The 22,602-nt window shown below is 45.9% G+C and overlaps 1 protein-coding gene across 2 annotated transcripts in view; it reads right to left on the bottom strand.

Moving 5' to 3' along the window:
- The window catches only part of UBE2W (ubiquitin conjugating enzyme E2 W), a 33,936-nt gene extending 14,893 nt beyond the window's left edge, over positions 1-19,043 (bottom strand). For both annotated transcript variants that reach the window (XM_068165905.1, XM_068165904.1), the window contains exons 1-2: positions 18,959-19,043; positions 2,139-2,230 (exon numbers count right to left, since the gene is read on the bottom strand). In XM_068165905.1, the coding sequence (XP_068022006.1) occupies positions 2,139-2,230; positions 18,959-18,973 (107 nt within the window). In that variant the 5' untranslated portion in view covers positions 18,974-19,043. The remainder of the gene's footprint in view (positions 1-2,138; positions 2,231-18,958) is intronic.
- Between the last annotated feature and the right edge of the window lie 3,559 nt (positions 19,044-22,602).

Genomic DNA, 22,602 nt, shown 5'->3' with positions numbered 1-22,602 from the left:
TTTGAGTGGACGCCCAGATGAAGACACGGACTTCGCCGGACACGTCATCAGTTTTCTGATTTGATGATGTGTTTGGGTGCAGGCATCATGGTTTGAAATAAGGGGTGGATCCTGTCGTAGTTTGGGCTGGGTGCCCTCTGCTACAGGGGTGTTTCCTGTGTCCAGAAGTCCAGCCCAGTGGGTGGACACAGGAAATTAGGTTATTTCCTACCATGATCCCTTGCACCACTATAAGTTTTACGGCGGGGTCTGGCACTTCCTCTTTCCTTCCTCCTCGCCACCGGGTAACTGGGGTGGAGATCTCCCGGCCATGGGCCTGGTTAGGCCCAAGGCCACGGGGGGATGGGCAGTCTCAGATCTGGCCAGCTGAGACTAGCCTAGCAGTGGGGGGGGGGGGGAAGGAGGAGCCCTGGGGGTTTGGGTGCACCCCCAGGTGGGGATGGGATTTCTCTGGGTCTGTTTTTGGGTCTCTCTCTCTCGTCACTGTATTTTTAGTTTTTTTTCTGCACGCACTCACTGTTCTATTTAAACTTTCCATCACCTTTGCAATCCGTTTGAGTCATTATTTCTGCGCGTGGTGGGGAGGGGGTCTGCCCCAACCCATTACAGGAGGCTACATAAATGCTCAAATAAGATTGACATCAGAATCAAGGGAGGCAGCAGTTGAGATCAGAACAGTGAAAAGTCTGCATCTCCTCCAGCTGGCAGTCCTGAGGACCCTATTCCCAACCTCTTCATCTTCCTTCACATACACTCTCCCTGTCTAGTTAAGCTGTGCACGTTTTTATCTTCCCTTCTATCGCCCTCCTTTTTCTTTGGAGAAAAGCTGGATCTGTACTGAGCTGCTTCTCTACTGAACTGGCTGTCACTCCTCAGCAGTCACATGGCAAGGGCTGCACTATTGTTCCAGATTTCAGTTTTGTGATGACTCCTTCGATTTAATTTATCTGCACTTCAGCTCACTTCTCTCTCTCCATTTAGATCCATGGGGCACCACCACCCTTCAGCTTTATTAACCCTTGTCATGCAGACCATCCATTCTCTGAAGTGTTTTACTTCCATTTACTCAGAAGATAAGTGCCTGGACACTGCCCCTTTTATGGTCAAGGAATCACTAGAGCACATCATTCCTGTGTGCTTTATGGTTTAGCCTCCTCAAATTTCTAATCCTTGTGTATTTGAAGTAGACGATGCCCAACGTTTCAAACAACCCAGTTACATCATAGCATCCAATCATTATGTTCATCAGCTTTCAAACCCAATCCAGTACTGCTACACAGATCTTTACTGCAAGTTGATTAATGAACTCAGAACACACTACTTAGCACCAAAAACCCTCACAGAAAGAAAGTGTACAGTGTCGCTTGTGACAGGGAGCTGCTTACAGAATCACTGAATGTTAGGGACTGGAAAGGACGACCAAGTCCAACCCTCTGCCAGAGTAGGTCACACAGGAGCACATCCAGGTGGGTCTTGAATGTCTCCAGAGAAGACGACTCCACAACCTCCTGGACAGCCTGTTGTTCCAGGGCTACGTCACCTTCACAGTGGAAAAGTTTTTCCTCGTGTCCATGTGAAACCTCCTCTGCTCCAGCTTGCACCAGACTCTGGCTCTGTCCTGCTGATGCTGCCCTGCACATCTTTATAAACATGAATGAGGTCACCCCTCAGGCTCCTCTTCTCCAAGCTAATGAGCCCCAGCTCCTTCAGCAGGGAGATGTTCCACTGCCTTCAGCATCTTTGTGGTTGTGTGCTGGACTCTCTCAAACAGTTCCCTTAGGTCACTACTGAACTGAGTGGCACAGAACCGGACACAATATTCCAGATGTGGCTTCACCAGAACAGATGCCACCTCCCTGGAGGTGTTCGAGGTCAGGCTGGATGAGGCCTTGAGCAACCTGGTCTAGTGGAAGGTGGCCCTGCCCATGGCAGGAGGGTTGGAACTCTATGATATTTAAGGTTTCTTCCAACCCAAACCACTCTGTCATTATACTCATTAACCAGAATGAGGTTTCACTCTCTAGACAAAAAATACAATTCAGAGTGTTTGGGTAAGTGGTGGAAGTGGCATGCAGAGAGCTTCTCCTTCCTTATGCTTTTCAACTTGACAGCAGAAACAAAGCAGTCTGGATACTTACTGTGTAATTGAGTTTTCTACACTCTTTTCATTGAGTGTCATTCCTGGAGGCGGGTCCTTCTGGAATGCCAACAGCTCTTTTTGTAACCGCTTCTATAAAGAGATTGTACAGAACATGTGAACCCAAGCTCAGCAAGAAACAGGCACACTAAAGCACATTTCATCCATCAGTGAAAGGCTTGACCACCCCCACTGTATAAAACCCTACCAGAATATCTCACGTTCCAGTTCATGTCTGCTGTCTTTTCTCTTCACACCGGGGTTCCACTGTCCCCAAAAGCTTCCCATTGTGCTGTTGTAGGCATCAGCAAGACCTTACCTTTGCCTCATCTCCTTAATGCTGAAGAAATCCAGCCAGCCTCCCTGTACTTCCTGTGATGTACACCATCATGTGATGTGACCACCATCTTGGTGGCCATCAACATCTGTCTTGTACTGCGGCTTCCTAAAGACAGCATGCCAGGTGTGGTCTCCTGTGCCAGAGTGAGAGGCAGAATCGCTTTCCTCCAGCTGCTGCCTACATGCTGCACACAGCCCAATAACCAGCTAAGGATGTTCAGAAAATCAGGAAGACACTCTCCAAAGAGATTAGGAAGTTTTAAGATTTTAAGATTTTTAAAGTTCCTTTCTGCCTTAACATGACTTGAAACACTTTGTCTCATGTTGAATCTCACTAACACACAAAACTAGATGATCAGGAGGCAGAGCCCATTGAAACAAACAAGCAAACAAACACCACCCCACCCCCAAACAGAATCACATGAAGCTCTTGCAGGTCAGATTCATAGAGTTTGCTTATGGCATTGAGCTCCTGGCAATTCAGAAAACACCTAAAAGTGAAATGCAACAGCTAGAAATTCGTTGCTCTTTGGTTCCAACAGTCATTTCCTCAGAGTACTACTGTCCAAAGCCTACTGGGAGATCACACAATCTCAGCTTCAAGAGCATTTAGTTATGTCCTTGACACCATGCCTCTGATACACTAACCCCACACACATTCCCTGCAAAAGACACACTGCAGCTTGGAATTTCTAAAGTTGAACATTTGAAAAGGAACAATTTCAGAGGGAGAAAAGCTTCCCTCAGATTTGACAGCCATGAACACAAAACTCTTAAGAATTAGCAGCAACACACATTGACAACGTCTAATGGATTAACATTTTTCAGACATTTGTAGATTCTTATAATCTTTGGATTTGAGGATACCTCAGGGAAGTCACCTCTTCACCCTCATAATGTAAGGATGTATCAAAGATTCTTCAAATATCCTTGCAGTTAAAAGCCTCTCACATTTTCCACATTACCCTGTCTCTTGCTTTCATAGTTAAAAGCATTTCATTCATCTAAGAGATTTAGGTAGCTGAATAAATTATGATACTCTATATGCAGACAAAAGACAAATCTACTTATTCCAACTTACTTCTTCCCCAGCCTTAACTGGACACTGTTCACTCACACCAGTGCAGGCTGCCCTCAAAATACCCTTGGCAGAACCAAACACCCTCTCTCAGTCAGACACCCAGTCAAAACCTTGAGAAGAGACCTTTGTAGTTAATAATAAAAGCCACTGATCTATAACACATTTTTCTTCCCCGCTTATTCAAGTGTCATACTAATGTAGGTCAAAAATACTGGCATGGTCAGAACACTTGAAGGTGTCCAGAGAAGGGCAACAAGGCTGGGGAGAGGCCTTGAGCACAGCCCTGTGAGGAGTGGCTGAGGGAGCTGGAGTTGCTTAGCCTGGAGAAGAGGAGGCTCAGGGGTGACCTCATTGCCCTCTACAACTACCTGAAGGGAGGTTGTAGCCAGGAAGGGGTTGGTCTCTTCTCCCAGGCAACCAGCACCAGAACAAGAGGACACAGCCTCAAGCTGCGCCAGGGGAGGTGTGGAGAAAGTTCTTCACCGAGTGAGTCATTCGTCATTGGAATGTGCTGCCCAGGGAGGTGGTGGAGTCACCATCCCTGGAGGTGTTCAAGAGGAGATTGGATGTGGCACTTGGTGCCATGGTCTAGTCATGAGGTCTGTGGTGACAGGTTGGACTCAATGATCCTCGAGGTCTCTTCCAACCTTAGCAATACTGTGTGATAACACAGGTACTGTTCTCCTTCCACAAGAGTTACTGCACAGCAAGAGTAGGGAATCCTGTTAGTTCAACTCCAGCATGCTTCTGAAATCCATTTTGGCTACTTTTTATCTAGGCACTCACAAGCTAACTCTCTGTTAGGTATCAACAGCTATTTGGTCCAGTGACTTCCAGAAGCCAACTTTTCACACAGTAGTAGAAAAATAAAACTAGTATTTATCATCTGGAAATTCACTCAAAGGCTTGGCAATAAATAAATACATTTCAATGAGATTCTGTTGCTTAAAGATCTAAAATCCTAGTGGCTGACACAACATCCAGCACCTCAAAGGCCCTGAACCTGCCCTTTTGCTTGGCAGCATTTGTTGTTAAGTATCTGAGACTTTTCTTCCCTGTTTTCCTTTTCTATTCCCAGGCTCATCCCTGCCTTCATCTTTCTAGTGATTTATAAATCCTTCTGTACTGCTTTTCGGATTTGCTAATCCCAGATAGTGAATCATGGGTAGCTTTCACTCTTCTGGGCTTGTCCCTTTCCTGCCAAAGCAGCTTCAGCAGGCATTTATTTTCACTTTGCTGTTTTGTACACAGCCTTGTCACCCCTGAGCTCACTAACCAGCAGCCACACCGACAATTACTCCTCTATTTTTTCCCTATTGAGAGACCTCATCACTGTAAATTAGCATTTGCTTCTAGAAACGTTGTCAATGTTTCAAGGTTGTTAATGACCAGGAATCTTTATGTACAGAACTCCATGCATCTCTGTAGTCAACACCATGAATATTTATGCTTCTCTTCTTCCCATGGATCAGGGGCACTCTATTAAACAGTCAAGCTGCTTTCAGCCTCTTACCAGCTCCTTTAAGCCCAAGTACAACTCAATACAGCTCCTCACTCCCACAGTAACCTCCAAACAGATGTTTGCCCTTCCTGGAAGCTGTGCTTGCTGGATTGTTCTTTTCAAATCCCCAAACCATCTTCTGCTAATCCAGCAGATTTCCCAAAGATCCCCTTCTGCTTGTCCACTATCTGTTTAAAGAGGCTGCAAAAGAAACGGGGACTGCACCCATGGAGTTCTTTGAGGCAGGATGTACAGGCAATCCTCATGTGACCTTTGAGAGATGATTTGGTGGAACATTGGAACCGGTTGCACAAGGAGGCAGCTGAGGCCCCATCCCTGGAGATATTCAAGGTGAGGCTCAGAAGGGCTCTGGGCAACCTGATCTACTAAGCGTGTCCCTGCGTCGTGCAGAGGAGGTTGGACTGGATGACCTTTGCAGGTCCCTTCCAACCCACATCATTCCGGGATCCTAGCTTTAAACATTCTTTCAATACAACTTCCAAGTAAACCAAAACAAAATGGTACTAAAAAGCTACACTTGGAAGCCTGTGGGCAGTGGTGTTCCCCAGGGATCAGTATTGGGTTCAGTTTTGTTCTTCACCAACAGCCTGGATGAGAGGGTTGAGAGTACCCAACCTGCTTTTTTTTTCTTCATTGCTGTCTTTTTTTTTTTTTTATTTGGGTGGGGAGGGAGGGAGAGAGAGGGTGGGGTTGGCTGACACCCTTCAGGCTGTGCTGCCATCCAACAAGAGCTGGACAGGCTGAGAGCTGGGTGCAGGCAAACCTCATGGAGTTCAACAAGGACAAGTGCAGGGTCCTGCACCTGGGGAGGAATAACAACAGGCACCAGGACAGGTTAGAGGCTGCCCTGCTGGAAAGCAGCTCCATGGAAAAAGACCTTGGAGCCCTAGCTGACAGCAAGTTCTCCATGGAACAACAATGTGCCCTTGGGGCCAAGAAAGCTAATGGGATCCTGGGGTGCATCAAGAAAAGTGGCCAGCAGGTCTAGAGAGGTTTTTCTCCCACTCCACTCTGCCCTGGTGAGACCACACCTGGAAAACTGTGTCCGGTTTTGGGCTCCCCAGTTCAAGAGAGATAGAGAACTGCTAGAGAGAGTCCAACAGAGAGCCGCAAGGATGACCAGGGGACTTGAGCATCTCCCCTGTGAAGAGAGACTGAGAGCCTTGGGGCTGTTTAGTCTTGAGAAGACTGTAAGGGGATCTCATCAATGTGTATAAATATCTGAGGGGTGAGTGTCAAGAGGAGAGGGCCAAGCTCTTTTCAGTGGTGCACAATAATAAGACAAGAAATGACAGGTACAAGCTTGAGCAGAGAGGGTTTCACCTCAACATGAGAAACTTCTTTACAGTGAGGGTGACAGAGCCCTGGAGCAGGCTGCCCAGAAAGGTTGTGGCGTCTCCTTCTCTGGAGACTTTCAAAACCCTCCTGGATGTATTCCTGGGCAGACTACCCTGGGTGATCCTGCTCTGGCAGGGGGGTTGGACTGGATGATATCTTGAGGTCCCTCTAAGGTACTGTGGTACTATGAAATTGGTAAAAACATTTACTGTCTCATGGGAAACAGACCAGCAGGGTAAGACTGGGTAACACCAGAGCCCTTCAACTAAAATAGCCAGCTGCCAAAGGTAAAGAGGAATGACAGAAGCAGTTGTTTACACAAGTTCTTTTCAAAGAGGTGGAAGCCTTTGAAACCAAGATGACTTAATTCACCTAACTCGACAAGGATGATTCAAGGATGAAATCCAAGAACACAGCTTAACACAGATCCAAACACCAGTTCCAAAAGGTTTATTCAAGTAGCTGAGACACGACTGACATCACACAATGGCTTGTATTCTGTTGCCAATTCTGTCAAAGAGGATTTGTGCAATCCCTGCAGTTTTCCTCCATGGCTTGTGTGAACTGTCAAGCCCGCAAGACTTCTTAAAGCACATGACCAGAGAACACAAAATTAACTGGTGTCAGTATGATTCCTGCTGCTTCCCTAATCAGCCTAATCAGTTCAGTCCTAATAGATGGCACTCACTCCCTGTCATGGTTCAAGTTCAATACATCTCCAAAGAGGTTCTAGCAGCTCTGCAAAAAGACACACACTTCTTTCTCCAAGCTTGGCCACCTCTGGAACTGGTGTTCCAACATCTCAAATGCTACAAGTGCATTCTCATTCATGTTGATTCCTGATGGCTCACAACAAGAAGCAGAAGGCAGGGCAGAAGAACATGAAAGGATGCAGTATGTGAAAAGGGGAGACAGTAGAACTTTCAGAACAGGGTGAGAGCTGGAGGCTATCATCTCCTAAAATCAGACAGTTCAGTTGCTGTGCACCACTGAGTTGATGTTATATATCACGTAAATGCTTGTAAATACACACACAGTGATTGTTCTGCTCCGTGTCCCAGGCAGCTGCCTGCAAAGGCATGACCTTATATTTCTAAAGCACACATGATAATACCACTACCTCAAAAGCAGGGATCTCTGTTTTCCTCCCCCCGCCAAGAAAACTTACCCAGCTCTGGGAGGCATATGAAAATTACCTTTCTCAATGCCTTTAAAAGGAGTTATACAATACCAGGTGCTTGCTTCCAGTTTCAAGCCCCTTGTCAGGACTCAACTCTGCCCCTCCCTCGGAAAAGTGGAGCCTAGAGAGTTAAAGTTTAACAAAGCTACATGCAAACAAAAGCATGTGTGCAGTGTAAAAGCAAAGCACCCTCAGTTATAGGGGCCACTGCCAAGCACCGGGTATGCACGTACACAGAGCTGAGGGCAGCCAGGAGAGCCAAGGATATTGTTTCAGCTAACGTGTCCCACCTCACAACTGTTACCTTGCCTCTGTTAATTAGCAGTTAACATCAACACCATAAGCCAATCAGGTTCAACTGTGTGCCCATACTCCTGGCTTATTATCTCCTCAGAGCTGAAAATAGGAACTTAATACAGGGAAAAATTACAGAGAAAAGGAGCATGATCAATGTATACATCTTTACAGTCCTTCAAAAATCCAGTCTGGGTGTTTCAAGAAATGTTGCATGAGCTGTGCAGCCTCTTCAATGGGTAAACTAACTGATCAGCTGCCTTACACAAAAGACTTACCTATGAACAATCCTTAACACAGACCTGAAAGTCTGCTTTACAGACTTAGAAAGAAAGACAAAAGCTAATTAAACCACAGACAAGATATACTAAGGGCACTGGTAAGATTTTGGTAGAAAACCACTAGGAGAAAAGCAATTTTTATCTATTAGTAGAGCAGAAACCTACTGTGGAGGAACAAGAGGAAAATGAACAAACAGCTTCCATTCATTTCTGCTGGAGGAAATGTTCCATTACCACACCTTCTTTTACCACGGGAAAAACCGCAGCGATGGGTGCTGGAAAGCAGCAGCCTTTTCACCTGCAGTGGGAGGGGCTTTATGAGGCATGCTCAGTCCAGATGTATGATGGTGATAGGAGGAAATCACAAGATGATCCAGTGACATCAGGGACTAGGAAGCCTGGGCGTTCAAAACATTGCACTTGATTTTATTAGAAGCTTTCTATTTCCATACACTTGAATTCACTTCTCTTTGTTGCAGTGATGGAAGAAAGAAGCAGCCTGGCAAGGACAAGAGTTCCTAGGCGCTGTAAGCTCCAATCTTAGTCTGGCTTGGAGATCAAAGAGGAGTTAAAAATTGCTCATAGTTTAGAAGTTCAGGGTTGTTCAGTCTGGGGAAAAGGAAGCTGAGAGGAGACCTCATTGCTCCCTACAACTACCTGAAGGGAGGTTGGAGAAAGGAGAAGGCAGCCTGTTTCGCTTGATGGTGCGCAACAGGACCAGAGGAAATGGTTTTAAGCTGCACCAGGGGACATCCAGGCTGGATGTTAGGAAGTATTTCTTCACTAAAAGGGTTCTCAAATATTGGAATGGTCTGCCTAGGGCAGTGGTGGAGTCACCATCTCTGGAGGTCTTTAAGTGTCATGTGGACCTGACACTTAGGGACATGGTTTAGTGCTGGGTCAAAGGTTAGGCTGGATGATCTTGAAAGTCTCTTCCAACCAAATACACTGTGATTCAGCCAAGTCAAAAATTAATCCCATGGGGGCTTTTCTATCTTATGCTGGTAAAGGCACTGCTCCTTTGGGAGACCCACCACTGTTCTTTAGGAACAGTGAAGCTGGTGAAGGATCTCGAGAACAGGTCTTGTGAGGAGCACCTAAGGGAACCAGGGTTGTTCAATCTGGAGAAGACAACAATACGGGGGGATCCTCTGGGTCTCTACAACTCCCTGAAAGGTGGCTGGAGTCAGGTGGGACTTGGTCTCTTCTCCCTAGTAACACGTGACAGGAGGAGAGGAAATGGCTTTGAGCTATCCCAGAGGAGAATTTTTTGGATATGAAAAGAAACTTCTCCCCTAAAAGGGTTCTCAGCCACTGGAGTAGACGTCCCAGGAGGGTGACTGAATCCCATCCCTGGACACGTTTCAAAGAGGCAGAAATGTGCTGAGGGACTTAGCACCAGCCTTAGTGAAGCTAAAGAATGGTTGGACTGGATGATCTTAAAGAGCTTTTCCAGTCAAAACGATTCTGCAATAGTTCCAGCAATTCTCTTCCCCATCCAAAGATGTAAACATACCCAGCAAACTGGTAACACAAAAGCACTGTCACTACTATAATGAAGTCCTGGCCAAAAAATTACATTTCACATACAAGCTACAAGCTCATTCAAGCTACAAAACGTTACACAAACCCCACCTTTCATGCAGCAGTGCCCCCTCACTGAATGGAGGCAAACAACCTTCTTCCAGCACAGGGGAAGTTGTCCACTGGCTGCAGCAACAGTGGTTGTTAAAAAGCCACCACGCTGATTCATCAGCAAAGCTGCAGCCACTCTGCTAGTCCAACCCACTGCCCTGAGAGAGTAAGGCCAGTAACAACTCTTATTTTCAGTATTCTGCTTTTTTCATTCACACATTTCTTACTGAAAAGGATCTCAAACCCAGAGCATGATGTTCTAAATGCTGAGTCCTGCTTTCCAAGACAAAAATCCTCCACAGAAGAAAACCAAACATTTTTAACAGCTTAAGTATTGCTGGAGCTTAACTGAATGTTACTCTTTTAATTAGAAGAGAAACAAGGTGAAGAATAAAAATGGTGACTTGCAAGAAAAAATTATCTCCTTAAGTGCTGACATGGCCTGAAGATGACAGTTGCTACAAATTAAAAATCAAACAGGTCATTTAATAAAGCCCCCCCCAGACTATATCCCATAATGCAGCTGAAACAGTTTAGCTCAAATTGACAAGGCATCCAGATACCAAATTGTCACAATTCGGTGTACATTTTCCCTAACTGAAGTGATTCTGGGAAGTTTGAATCAAAGCCCAGAGAAGGAAAGGAAGAGAATTGTCTGGAGATGTTCAATTAAGGCTTTAACAGCAAAGCACATAACGAGCAGCTTCAGAAAATACCCTGCCCATAAAAACTAATACCAGGATTTTGATTTGATGAATTACTTTTCTGTTTGATCTATTTTAGGATGAATATCAGGTTTTCAATCTCCACTGAGAATGCAGAAGCAGATTAGTCTCCTCCTCCTCACTTCTAATAAAACATGTTAACATCTGGCAACCCAGTTCTCATGTTATTTTCCCAGACCAATCCATACCTCAGGCAGTTTGTACCCTTGTTTTTCAAGAAACCAAGAGGCAACGCATGAATCTTCTCACAAACTAGCAAGTAGTTTCCACCACTGATCATTTGTTCCAAGCATTTAAAGACTTCACTAGGTTATGGACTGGGGGGATGGGAGAAAGGACTGGCAATTTCTCAGCTCAGTAATAGAATTATCTTCACATGCTCCAAGATATTCTGAAATATTTGAGTGGAAGGTCAAAGCCACAGAGTTGTCTTCTGAAGGGAGAAACATGTTTGAATCGAGCTCACTACAACATGAGCTCAACCTGAAATCAAAACTACAGTATGATTAAAAATAAATTAATAACTACAACTCACAAAACACTCTGTACTCCATCATCTGAAAAGCTTTCTACCAAGTAATCAATTCTTTTACAACCAACCTATCATTTTAAAGCCAATGAAATACACAAAGAATAAAAAACTGACAGTCAGTCATCTGCTTTGGAGCTGGAGTCTTCAAATATACCAACACCCAGCACAGGCCTCACAGCACTAAAATGTTAAACAAATAATTTTATCTTGCAAGGACCAGAGTCTGGTGCTATTTGAACTGCTGCAGTTAAAAGAATTTAACACAATAACTGCAGGAAGAAGAAGGGCATCCATACAGCTACCTGAGGGCAATTCCTGGTGGGGGGATTTCTCATGTTTATAAAACCCATTCTGAAAGTTGATAGCAAGATAAAATGCTGTGTAACGATAAGCCTTTTGAGAAAAGCCTTGGAATTATAAGGAGCAAAATGTTGGAAGCTGCAAACTGTAACAAGATCTAAACACTCTTGAAATCCCTAAATGTAATGGGGAGACAATATCTAACTAAAGAAACCTCAATTCATTCAGTTTCCTTGTCCCTTCTGGTTACTAGCTACCAATTTTTCATCCAGAAGAAATAAATAAACCTCTGTCAACAAGCAGTATCAAATTCCATGAAGCATGTTATTCCAGCAGACTTATAGAAAGTTATTTGCCACACTCTACTAAACTATGATCAAGATTTACTGACACACAGACAGGATTTTCTTCTTGAGGCTGATCAAGCAGTGTTTTTAATTAAGTTGGATAAAGAAGAATTGCAAACAACTTTGTAATCACCTAAGAGAAACAGTTTTTAACACAGTGTGAAAGGATAATTTTATCAGATCACTAATTATTAAACAAGGCACCTTGCAGTTCCTACTCCACCACCACTAACCTCTGTCCTTTCTTTCCTAACTTAGCGATGTTGATCACCAGAAGACACAAGAGTTTCCCTCCTGTCTGCCCCTGTCAGACTGATACCTGCATTTCATTCTAGTGATCAAGGTCACCTCAGAGGAAAAACAAAGCAAGCCAGAAGGGGAGAAACCCAAAAAACACAAACCGAACTGTAAAAGCTGGCACAGGTTACAGAACACCTTGGGAAAGCCCTCACTTGTCCAAAGCAGGCAGAAGACAGGTTACCCAACTTTCATTTTACCACAAAAGGTTGCTTGCAGCTCTCTGGATTTTAAAACACTTAACCCATTTGTTCCATTTATTAAAACAAAAAAGTAGTTACGTTTCACTGAACAGGTACTGTTGCGACTTCCTCCCTTCCAAAGGCAAAAATAAAGCATCAAGCTGACAGTTCTGTCACAGTTGTTTGCCTTCAAAAGCATACAAGACACAAAACTTTTGGCTCCATGTTGAATAGAAGACTTTCATCACCTTCTTCCGCTCTGCCCCAGAGAAAGCTTTAGCCTGTGGACTGCTTGAAAGCTGTAACCAAGGCTATGTGAGAGACACAATCGTTACATCAGGTCTCTCACACAGCTTTGGTTACAGCTTTCACACAGATTTGCTGTGGACAGCCATAAGCATGGGCAGGTTCAGTGGAAGTTGTGCCTGGCTCATATTAACAGGGTGATTTAGTCACACAGTCATTGGCAGGACTCACCAGCACAGCCTGTACCTGTGGTAATGTGCAGTGAAGAGCCTTTGGTCTGAAAGTGTGGGCTTGGGAAGTTTAAACAAAGTGCTTGGTCACTGACTTTTGCACATTGTTTGAGTTAAGCTGCTTTGGTTTATTAATTACAAACTCCCAGAGTTTTCCAAGGGAGCAGCTTAATCAGACAACCCTCCCCAGCTTTTGCCAATTCATTATTTGCTCTTCTCATCTTCTCAGGGTTTCCATAGCCAAGCCTGAAAGTGCAAAACACCATCAAACTCCAAGCAAAAAAATATTTACAGTCAGCTGGAGTAACTATTCCTTACAGTAAGTACCTGCATACTTTTGTTTTCCTGATCTAAAGTCATACACCTACTCATGAGGTATCAACATTCCATGTGCCAGGCTGAAAGCATCCAAGTTTCTCCATGTTTTAGCTATGTACTCGGAAGGAAGATCTCAGGGACCCTGGTTTCAGTAAACTTACCTAGTACTGCTTTCTTCTGTGAAAATTAATACTTCCATTTCGGCTCAAAAACGGCAAAGAGTTTCCCAAAGCTCCATTTACACAGGCAGATACAGAAATGAGCAAGTGAGTGAGACTCTTCAGGGCCTAAAGCCATGGCTTTGATTTTATTCTTTTATTCTTCTTCACTGACTTCAAGGGAAATATAAAATGTCTAGTCTTGACATCCAGCTCACTTTAAAAGACTATTAAAATACTCACACGGCTAAACTACCATATCTGTTGGTAAAGGAATTCTAAATTCTGCATTCCTCTTCTTTTCCTGTAGGCTGGCTACATACCAAAGCTAACACAGCACCTAGTAGTACAGACTGTAAACTGAAGGGGACCTGAAGGATTAAGGATTTCAGCTGGAAGAGGGCAGATTAAGACTGGAGGCCAGGAAGAAATTCTTTATGGCGAGGGTGGTGAGCACAGGTTCCCAGGGAGGTGTTTAGGGCTAGGCTGGACGAGGCCTCGAGCAACCTAGTGTAGTGGAAGGTGTCCCTGAACATGGCAAGGGGGGTGGAACTAGACAGTCTTCAAGGTCCCTTTCAACCCAAACCCTTCTATGATTAACAGCTTCTTACTGAAGAGGGGAAACACTTTTTGCTCTTCACTCCCTCTGGTCAGAACTGTGGTACTTGCATTTTTCAGCTACACTTAATCATTTAATGATTGACATTTTTGGCTTCAATGGCATTTCACCAATGGAACTACTAAATACTTGTTACTAACTGCTAGCACTTTCTTATCCCAGAATAGCTTGTTAGGGTTAGAGTAACCACTCAAACAGCATCGGGCACTGTGACATTTCATAGACTCATAGAATGGTTTGGGTTGGAAGGGACCTTAAAGATCATCCAGTTCTACCCCCACCCTGCCACGGGCAGGAACACCTCTCATCAGCCCAGGTTGCTCAAGGCCTCATCCAGCCTGGCCTTGAACACCTCTAGGGAGGGGACATCCACAACCTCCCTGGGCAATCTATTCCAGTGTCTCACCACCCTCACTGGAAAGAATTTCTTCCTAATCTCCAGTCTAAATCTCCCCCCTTCCAGCTGAAAGCCATTGCCCCTCATCCTATGGGTACCAGCCCTTGTAAAAAGTCCCTCCCCAGCTCTCCTGTAGCCCTTCAGGTACTGGAAGGTTGCTCTAAGCTCTTCCCAGAGAGTACAAAACATATGCACCACCATTGAAGTTCCAGCTGACAGAAAGCTTTTCTCACTCAAGGTTAGGTTTGTTGGGGCTTTTTTTCCCCTCAAGATATATTAAAACTAGTTTAGAACTTTTTCCTGGACAAAGCTGTCAGATAAAAAAAAGAAAGTTAATCCCAAAATAGAAACGTTGCCGTTATTGAAGAAAGAAAGATTCTGAGAACAACCGGAGACCACAACTTCCACTAAGACCAGAACAGGTAAAGAACAGAACCATAACCAAGATGTTTAACCAAAAGAACGTGGAATTATTCAGAGGTTTCAGTGGCCTTTCCTCCATCCCCTACACTGCCATCCGAAAACACTGGGGTGAAACTTGTGGGGAGCTGTTCTACTGCTACTGGCTTGTGTTTTGTGATCAAAGTTCCTGTGATTTCACTGTAACATGGACTCTGTGCTGTCATCTCACCATTATTTTATTAATGCCTGTTTAGGCATGTATTTGGGGGAAAAAAAAATAAAAGTCAATCTACCCTAGTGCTGAAACCAGACTTTCCACAGAGCAGTGTATTTCAATGTGTGCAGGCAGTTTGGGCAGCTCCCCAACAGGCTGTACTCAAGGGAAAAACATTTTTTGAATGCAGATAAAACACCACAGGTTCCAAACTCCTTAAGGCTGTCTGCGTCAGTAATTACATCAGCTCTGTATTTAATCAGATGTAAATATACTGTCATAGAATCATTTAGGCTTGAGAACACCTTAAAGATCATTGAGTCCAACCAGTATCTAACTCTACAAAGTCTGCATTTAACCACATCCCTCAGCACCACATCTACACTCCTTCAGGGATGATGATTCAACCACTGTCCTGGTCTTAACCAGTGAGACGAAATGTTTTCTAATGTCCAACCTAAAACCCCCCTGGTGCAACTTGAGGCCATTTCCTCTTATCTTATCACTTGTTTCTTGGGAGAAGAGACCTACATCCACCTTGCTCCAACCTCCCCTTTCACGGTCTCCCCTCAGCCTCCTCTTCTCCAGAGTAAACAACCCCAGTTCCCTCAGCTGCTCCTCACTAGACCTGTTCTCCAGACCCTCCATCAGTTTTGCTGCCCTTCTCTGGACACACTGCAGCCCCTCAATGTCCTTCTTGCAGTGAGGGCCCCAAAACTGAACCCAGTATTGTAGGTGCAGTTGCACATCTGTGTGTCTCGTATCTTCATGTACAACTCTCATGTGCCTAACTGGAAAGACAACACAAGTTCTGTGTTTCCAGATATTTACTGTTTATTATTACTTCAGCAGTTGCCGCATGTTTATGTCATCTGTAGCTTTAAGCCTTCAGATTACTAAAGATGCTACCCCAAATCCATTTTGTTCACTTATTCTGAAAAGTTGTAAGTAGAGGGAACATTTCTGGGTGGTTTTGGGTTTTGGTCCCCCCTGCCCCAGGAAAAAGTTGCCCAAGCTTGAGAAAAAGAATCTTGGAAAACAAATCAAAAAATTACTTTCTTTGAGGTTTGTTTTTTAAGAAAAAAAATATAATTTGCTTAAAGTTATGCAAAGCAAGTTCAAACCAATCCAACAGCAGCAAATTAGCTATGACTTTGGACAGAAAACAAAACACAGGATCTCTGCAACGTCGGCTTCTATTCTTCTAGAAGAAAATTTAATATTAAAGAATGGCCGGACAAAGATCTGCACCTGCAGGCTCAAGCTCCCAAGTTTTACAAGTCACCACACATCAGATGAACATTCATGTTCAGTGCCACTGGAAAAAAAGAAGGGACTTGTGACAGCTTCCAATTGTTTCTTGTGTGATGGCTTCAAAACAAGCAAGCAGGCAGCAGGTTGAGAAAGGGGATTCTGCCCCTCTACTCTGCTCTGCTGAGACCCCACCTGGGGTCTGGTGTCCATCTCTGGAGACGCCAACAGAAGAAGGACATGGAACTGTTAGAATGGATCCAGAGGCCACCAGGATGATCAGAAGGCTGAAGAACCTCTGTTATAAGGACAGGCTGTGAGAGTTGGGGTTGTTGAGCCTCGAGAAGAGAAGGCTGTAGGAGGACCTTAGAGCAACCTTCCAGTATTTGAAGGGGGCTACTGGGGAGGGACTTTAACAAATGAGTGACAGAAAGAAGCTCTTTTTAGATGAGACATTAGGAAGAAATTCTTCCCCATGAGGGTGGTGAGGCACTGGAACAGGGTGTCCAGACCCTGTGGAGGCTCCAGGCCTGGAAGTGTTCAAAGCCAGGATGGATGGGGTCTTGAGCATCACACATTGCTATATAAAGTGAGAAGTAACTAAAACTTATTTAGCATACCAATCTATCATTCCTAACAGGACGATCAACAACACTGCCACAATGGTAGGGTGACAGAGCAGTGGTTAGCTGGAGACTGCAATGGTTGCACAAACATTTCAGTTAAACTTTGGTTATTTAACAACATGGGAGACAAAAAGCAGGAAAAGGACACCTTTTCATGCCAGACAACTTAACATACTAAATGCTAGCACTACTAGGAACAAATCAAATTACCCTGACCTAAAATCACAACTCATAGACAGTTTCCTTTGTAAAATGTTTCTCACACTGAAGAGTTAAATGTTAATTAATGGAAGGATTGAGAGCCTTGAAACCTTGCTCACCTGGGAAGGTGTCCACGACTCAGAAACTTGCTAGTGTTGCAGCTTGCTAGTTTTTCATTTATGCTTCCTGTTTATTTGTAAATAAAATCGCAGAAAACTCCTTTTCCAATTTGCTAAAGTATACTGCTAAGTTAGTGGTCTCCTAAACTCAGGGAACTCATCAAAATATTGTACACACAGCAACACACAGTCAGAAAACCTCCAGAAAATTTCCTCAAACGTCTCAAAGGATAATAATAAAACATGGTTAAAAGAAAGGAAGAAAAAAGTTTACTTTTACAACTAGTATTTCTAAAATGAAAGCAATTACAACATTAGACTTGCTCACATTTTAAGGAAGTGAGTACTACCCTCCACACAACTTATCTTTTAGGCAATATTTGTCCTAAACAGCCTCATTTAATTTGTAATCGCTGTTTCCCCTTCAGGAGGGAGCAACAGGCACGAGGGTGAGGCAAGCTGTCCAAGGTCAGGTACTGGGCCAGAGACAGCAACACAGCACAGGCTTCCCAAAGCCCCAGAGTGCCTCTTTCCACTTTCACTGCCGGCATTTCCCTCTAGTTTTCACACACTTTTATAAAAATACTACTTAAGGATTGCTTCTGTGTTGCAGTTATGTATGTGAAAGTCTGAATGCTATAAAGAGCAGCGTTACAAAAAAGCATTTGCCAGACAAAGCTGACAAAACGAGCACAGATCATACTGTGTGACAGCTAAATGAAGAACATCCTGTACATCGTGGTCGACTTCTTGATCCTATCTCATTTCGTAACTCAGAAAGACACACCATGGGGTTTTTTATGATTCTGAATTTCATCAGCAGAATCTTCACTCTATATAGCTATGCTAAATCCGGACGTTTAAGTACACTCTTTCTGGGCTATTCTAGTGCTAGGGACAAAGACACATATTATACTAGACCAAAATAAAAGCGAAAAAAAGAAGGCAGCAGCACACACAGATCATTCAGATCCAAAAGCAAAATGGAAAACTGCTGAAACTGAAGGCAAAGCAGAGCAGTTACGGCTGAAATAAGGCAAGGCTGGGGCCACAATGCCACAAAACCCTTCCCTCTGCTCCAGCCACAAGGAGCCCCCACCCACCAGGTGCAGCACAGTGAAAGTGATCCACTCTGCCACAGCAATTCCTACAGCTACTAGTCAAGAACTGCTCGGGTGAAGGCATGAGTAAATAATTCAGCTGGAAATACCTGTCAAGCAGCAGGATGTTTCATGCTACTGTACCTACAGCAACCTCATCCAGCCGAGTGAAAACCAGACGGTACCTGTCCACAAACCGAACACCGCAGCGCAGCCTCCTTGGACAGAAGATGACCCTCGGGCAACACGGGCACACGGCCTGGGGCTCAACTTGTCTGTGCCAGCCCCGTGTCTGAGAACTGCAGTGCCAGAACCCCCAAAACTACCGGCAAGACGCCAGCGCCGGGCTTCGCGCTGCCAGAGCGGACCTCTCCCTGACCCGCACCGGAGCGAAGCCGTGGCCCCCTCAAATCCCGCCGAGACGAAGAGAACAGGGACTCCTTCGTCCTCCGTTCACCTCCCCACGGCAAGGAGCTATCACCGCCAAATCTCTGCCCGGGAAAACTCAGCCCCCCGGGCGCCTCCTGCCGCCCTCTCTCCTCCCGTGACCGCCCTCAGCGGCGGCTCCGTCTTTCCACCGCCGCAGCCTGGCTCGGCCTCGCCCCTCACAGCCTGGCCCCACGGGTCTGTTCTGGCCTGGCGACAGGCAGCAACGCCCCCCCCCCCCCCCCAACCCCCCTTCCTCCCGGGCACCGCCGCGGTGCTGCGGACCTCCCCCCACATACCCTCCACAACCGACGTGCACTCGACCCCCTCAGCCGCTGCCCCGGCGGCTGCTCTGCCCGCACGGCTACGCCAGAAGCGCGCCGAGCACCATGCCCGGGGTAAGGGCTCCTCCCGGGTGCAGGCCCCCCGGCGCTGCCCCGGCTCCGCCGCAGGCTCCTCACCTGCATGGACGCCATGATTGCCTCTCTCCCCGCCCCTGCGCGCCGGCGGCCCCAGCACACAGGAACGCAGCGCCTGCAGCCCGGCCCCTGCCGGCCTCTGCTGTCGCATGCGGCCGGCTGCGCATGCGCGGAGCGCGGGCCGCGCGAGAGCTGCTCGGCCCTGGGGCGGGGCGGCGGCGGCGGCTGCCTCGCCTCGGCCCTTGAGGTGCAGCGACGGGCGGCGCCGCGGCAGGAACGCGGCGCGGGTTGGCCATCGCAGACCCCGCGGGGGGAGAGAGGAGGTGTCCGTCCCGCTCGCCTTCCTCTTTGCTTGTGGAAGGGCTTGGATCCGCGTCTCTTTGAGGGACTTAGTCGATGTGTCTTGCTACAGCTTTCCCTGGGCTTCCCTCACGGCCGCTGTGTCCTGCCGGGAAGGTTGGATGAGGGCTCGCAGTAGGCCCGGCCCTGCTCTCGGAGCCGCCAGCCGGTCGCTGCCAGCCCAGCCCTGTTCTCCGGGCCCAGGCGGGTCTGGACTGTGCCGCCGCTCCGCCTTCCCACTCGCCTTCCACTCTGCGCGGGGGGTGCCGGCGCCGAGGCCCGCAGGCAGATGTGCGGGGCGCGAGCGGCACGCAGAGCCTCTGCGCCGCCTGACTGCGGTCCCTGTGCTGGGGGGAAAGAAAAGCACCGCGGGCTAGAAGCAGCTGGCATGCCAACCATAAATGAGGCGACTTGCAGAAACAGTTCCCATAAAGCAGTTACTCCAGCTGTAATATCTAGGTACTTCAGACATTCAGTCCTACAGTGTAAAACATACGCATCTGTGCTGGTTAAACCTCCCACCAGGAACTAGGGGATATGAAAAATGCAAGTAGCTTAGGAGCATGACTTTTATAACTGGGTTGTGTTTTTGTTTGTTTGTTTGTTTGTTTTGGGGGGAGGGCGCTTTTAATGCTACCTTCCTACACATTAATTGCCTGGAAAAAAAATTCAACATTCCTGCTCCTCATTAAATACTTACCACGATACCAACCTTTTATATTTTTTCTTTTGCGTGTTTCTCTCTGGATTCAGTTGACATGCCAGTACAGAACGTGTTATCATCAGGTTGCCTCTGCAATAGTAGTCCTACAAATCATCAAACAGGAGCTATTTCATGAGCTTAGGCAAGGCTGCCAGGTGAGTGCAATGAAAATGAGTTAACAGGCGGGGCTGGCCTTTTGTCAGCAAAAATCTCTTAAGGCTGCAGGTAACACTGACTGGAGATACTCCAGTAGTAAAAATATCAAACAGCTTGGAGACAGAGAGAGAGAAAGCAGTAAATAAATTGTAAAAAAACCAACAGCAAAACCAAACACCACCACCACCAAAACACCTGTCGTGGGTTTGGGAAAAAGGCCCAGCCTTCTGCCCAACAAAGTGAAGGGAAAAAAAATTACCACAGCTAACCACAGCCGGATGAGCAAAGGAATGCTGTATTTACAAGCGGTTTTAGGGGCTGCAGGGTATATATGTACACAATTTACAGTATATACACAGAAATATACAGCAAAGTAACACAGGAATGAGATTCCCCTCCACCTAATGGAGGTTCCCCCCTGTACCCCCTTCTCTCCCCTTTTTCCCCAGAGAGGGTTAGAAAGAGAGGAAAGGAGCAGTTGTTAATTAAAAGCAGTTATAAATTAGAGCAAAATGTTAGTAGGTTTGCAGGCCTCATGCTTATCAGTCCAAGGTCAGTCTAGCAGAGAGCCTAGAAGCCACAAGCTGCGAAAAGGGAGGAGGGAAAGTACACACTGAGGAAAATCTCAGTAGCATTCAAAACTTAAACTTGCACTCTACCAATCCACCAATGAAATTAGTTTAGACCTGTCTTTTGTTTATAAAACATTCAGCCACAGTGTCCCTTTCTTAAAGGCACCGCCTCAAACGGTCACAGTCCACCCCTTCTAAACAATTTAATTGGCTGTCCATACTGTCCATCCAATCCAAGACAATATTTACAGTTTGTAAGTAAAGTTCATAGTCCATTCCGACTATACTCAGATGTAGATGATTCAAAAGTCCAAGAAAAATCAGGAAATAAGAAAAATAGAAAACAGTTTATCTCTTCGCCAACAAAGCGAAGAAAAGGGAAACAGGGATTCTCAGGGTCTCTTAGTTGACTCAGGGCTCTCAGGGTTCTCAGGGTTCATGCACCGTAGATTCCTTGTAGATTCTTCCTTTGGGCGCGATGTAGCTGTACAGCAGTTTGAAATTAAACTCTTTCAACTAAAGTTAAATTTCTTTGTGGAATACACTGAATTTCACCATTCTCTTGCATTACCCAATAAGTGTGACCCGGACCTTCAGCTGAAACCACCCCTCGGACAGGTTTAGCCTCTCCTGAGGGCGAAAATACCCAAACAGTTTTACCTAGCAGATTCTTTTCTCTAACAGGAACTCTATCACCTTCTACTTTCTGTAGCAGATCTGAATGTGCAGGTCCAGCTCGGTTCACTGAACCTCTGCTATTTACCAGCCAGGTTGCTTGTGCTAAATGTTTTTCCCAGTTCTTCAAAGATCCACCCCCCATGGCTTTAAGAGTGGTCTTCAACAAGCCGTTGTAGTATTCAATCTTCCCTGAAGCTGGTGCATAGTAGGGAATGTGGAATATCCACTCAATACCGTGCTCTTTTGCCCAGTTCTTTACAAGGTTGTTCTTGAAATGAGTTCCGTTGTCTGACTCAATCCTCTCTGGAGTTCCGTGTCTCCACAGGATCTGTCTCTCCAGACCGAGAATGGTGTTGCGTGCAGTTGCATGTGGAACTGGATAAGTTTCCAACCATCCAGTGTTTGCCTCTACCATAGTAAGCACGTATTGCTTACCAGAACGAGAACGTGGTAGAGTGATGTAGTCAATCTGCCAGGCTTCACCATACTTGTACTTGGACCATCTGTCACCATACCACAAGGGCTTAAGTCGTTTTGCCTGCTTAATAGCAGCACAAATGTCACAGTCATGGATGACTTGTGTGATAGCATCCATGGAAATGTCTATGGATCTGTCACGAGCCCATTGGTATGTTGCATCTCTGCCTTGATGTCCTGATGAATCGTGAGCCCACTGAGCTAAGAATGTCTCACCTCGGTGTTTCCAGTCGAGATCAAGATTAGAGTCCATGTCTACTTGAGAAACTCTTGCAGCTAGATCTGCCTGATGGTTGTGTTGCTGTTCCTCAGTAGCTTTGCTCTTAGGAATGTGAGCATCGATGTGTCTCACTTTCACTGGAATTCTCTCGATTCGATCAGCAATATCGGCTGCCCAAATGGGTTTTCCTTTCCTCTGCCAACCACTCTTCTTCCAGTTCTTTAGCCAACCCCATAGAGCATTGGCTACCATCCATGAGTCGGTGTAGAGATAAAGCTTTGGCCATGTCTCACATTCAGCCACGTCGAGAGCTAGCTGGACAGCTTTTACCTCTGCGAACTGACTGGATTCTCCTTCTCCATCTTTCGCCTCTGCAACTCGGCGTGTTGGACTCCACACTGCAGACTTCCACCTTCGCTTGTTTCCAACAAGACGACAGGAACCGTCTGTGAACAAAGCGTATTTCTTTTCATCATCAGAAAGGTCATTGTAAGGAGGAGCTTCCTCAGCACGAGTTACTTTCTCCTCTGGAGGTTTAGCA

The sequence above is a fragment of the Melanerpes formicivorus genome, unplaced genomic scaffold (assembly GCF_026170545.1).
Source record: "Melanerpes formicivorus ecotype bairdi unplaced genomic scaffold, bMelFor1.0.p_v2 SCAF_94, whole genome shotgun sequence".
Taxonomy (NCBI): domain Eukaryota; kingdom Metazoa; phylum Chordata; class Aves; order Piciformes; family Picidae; genus Melanerpes; species Melanerpes formicivorus.
Note: the sequence above shows the minus strand (reverse complement) of the source record. Positions and strands in the feature narration are given on the sequence as shown.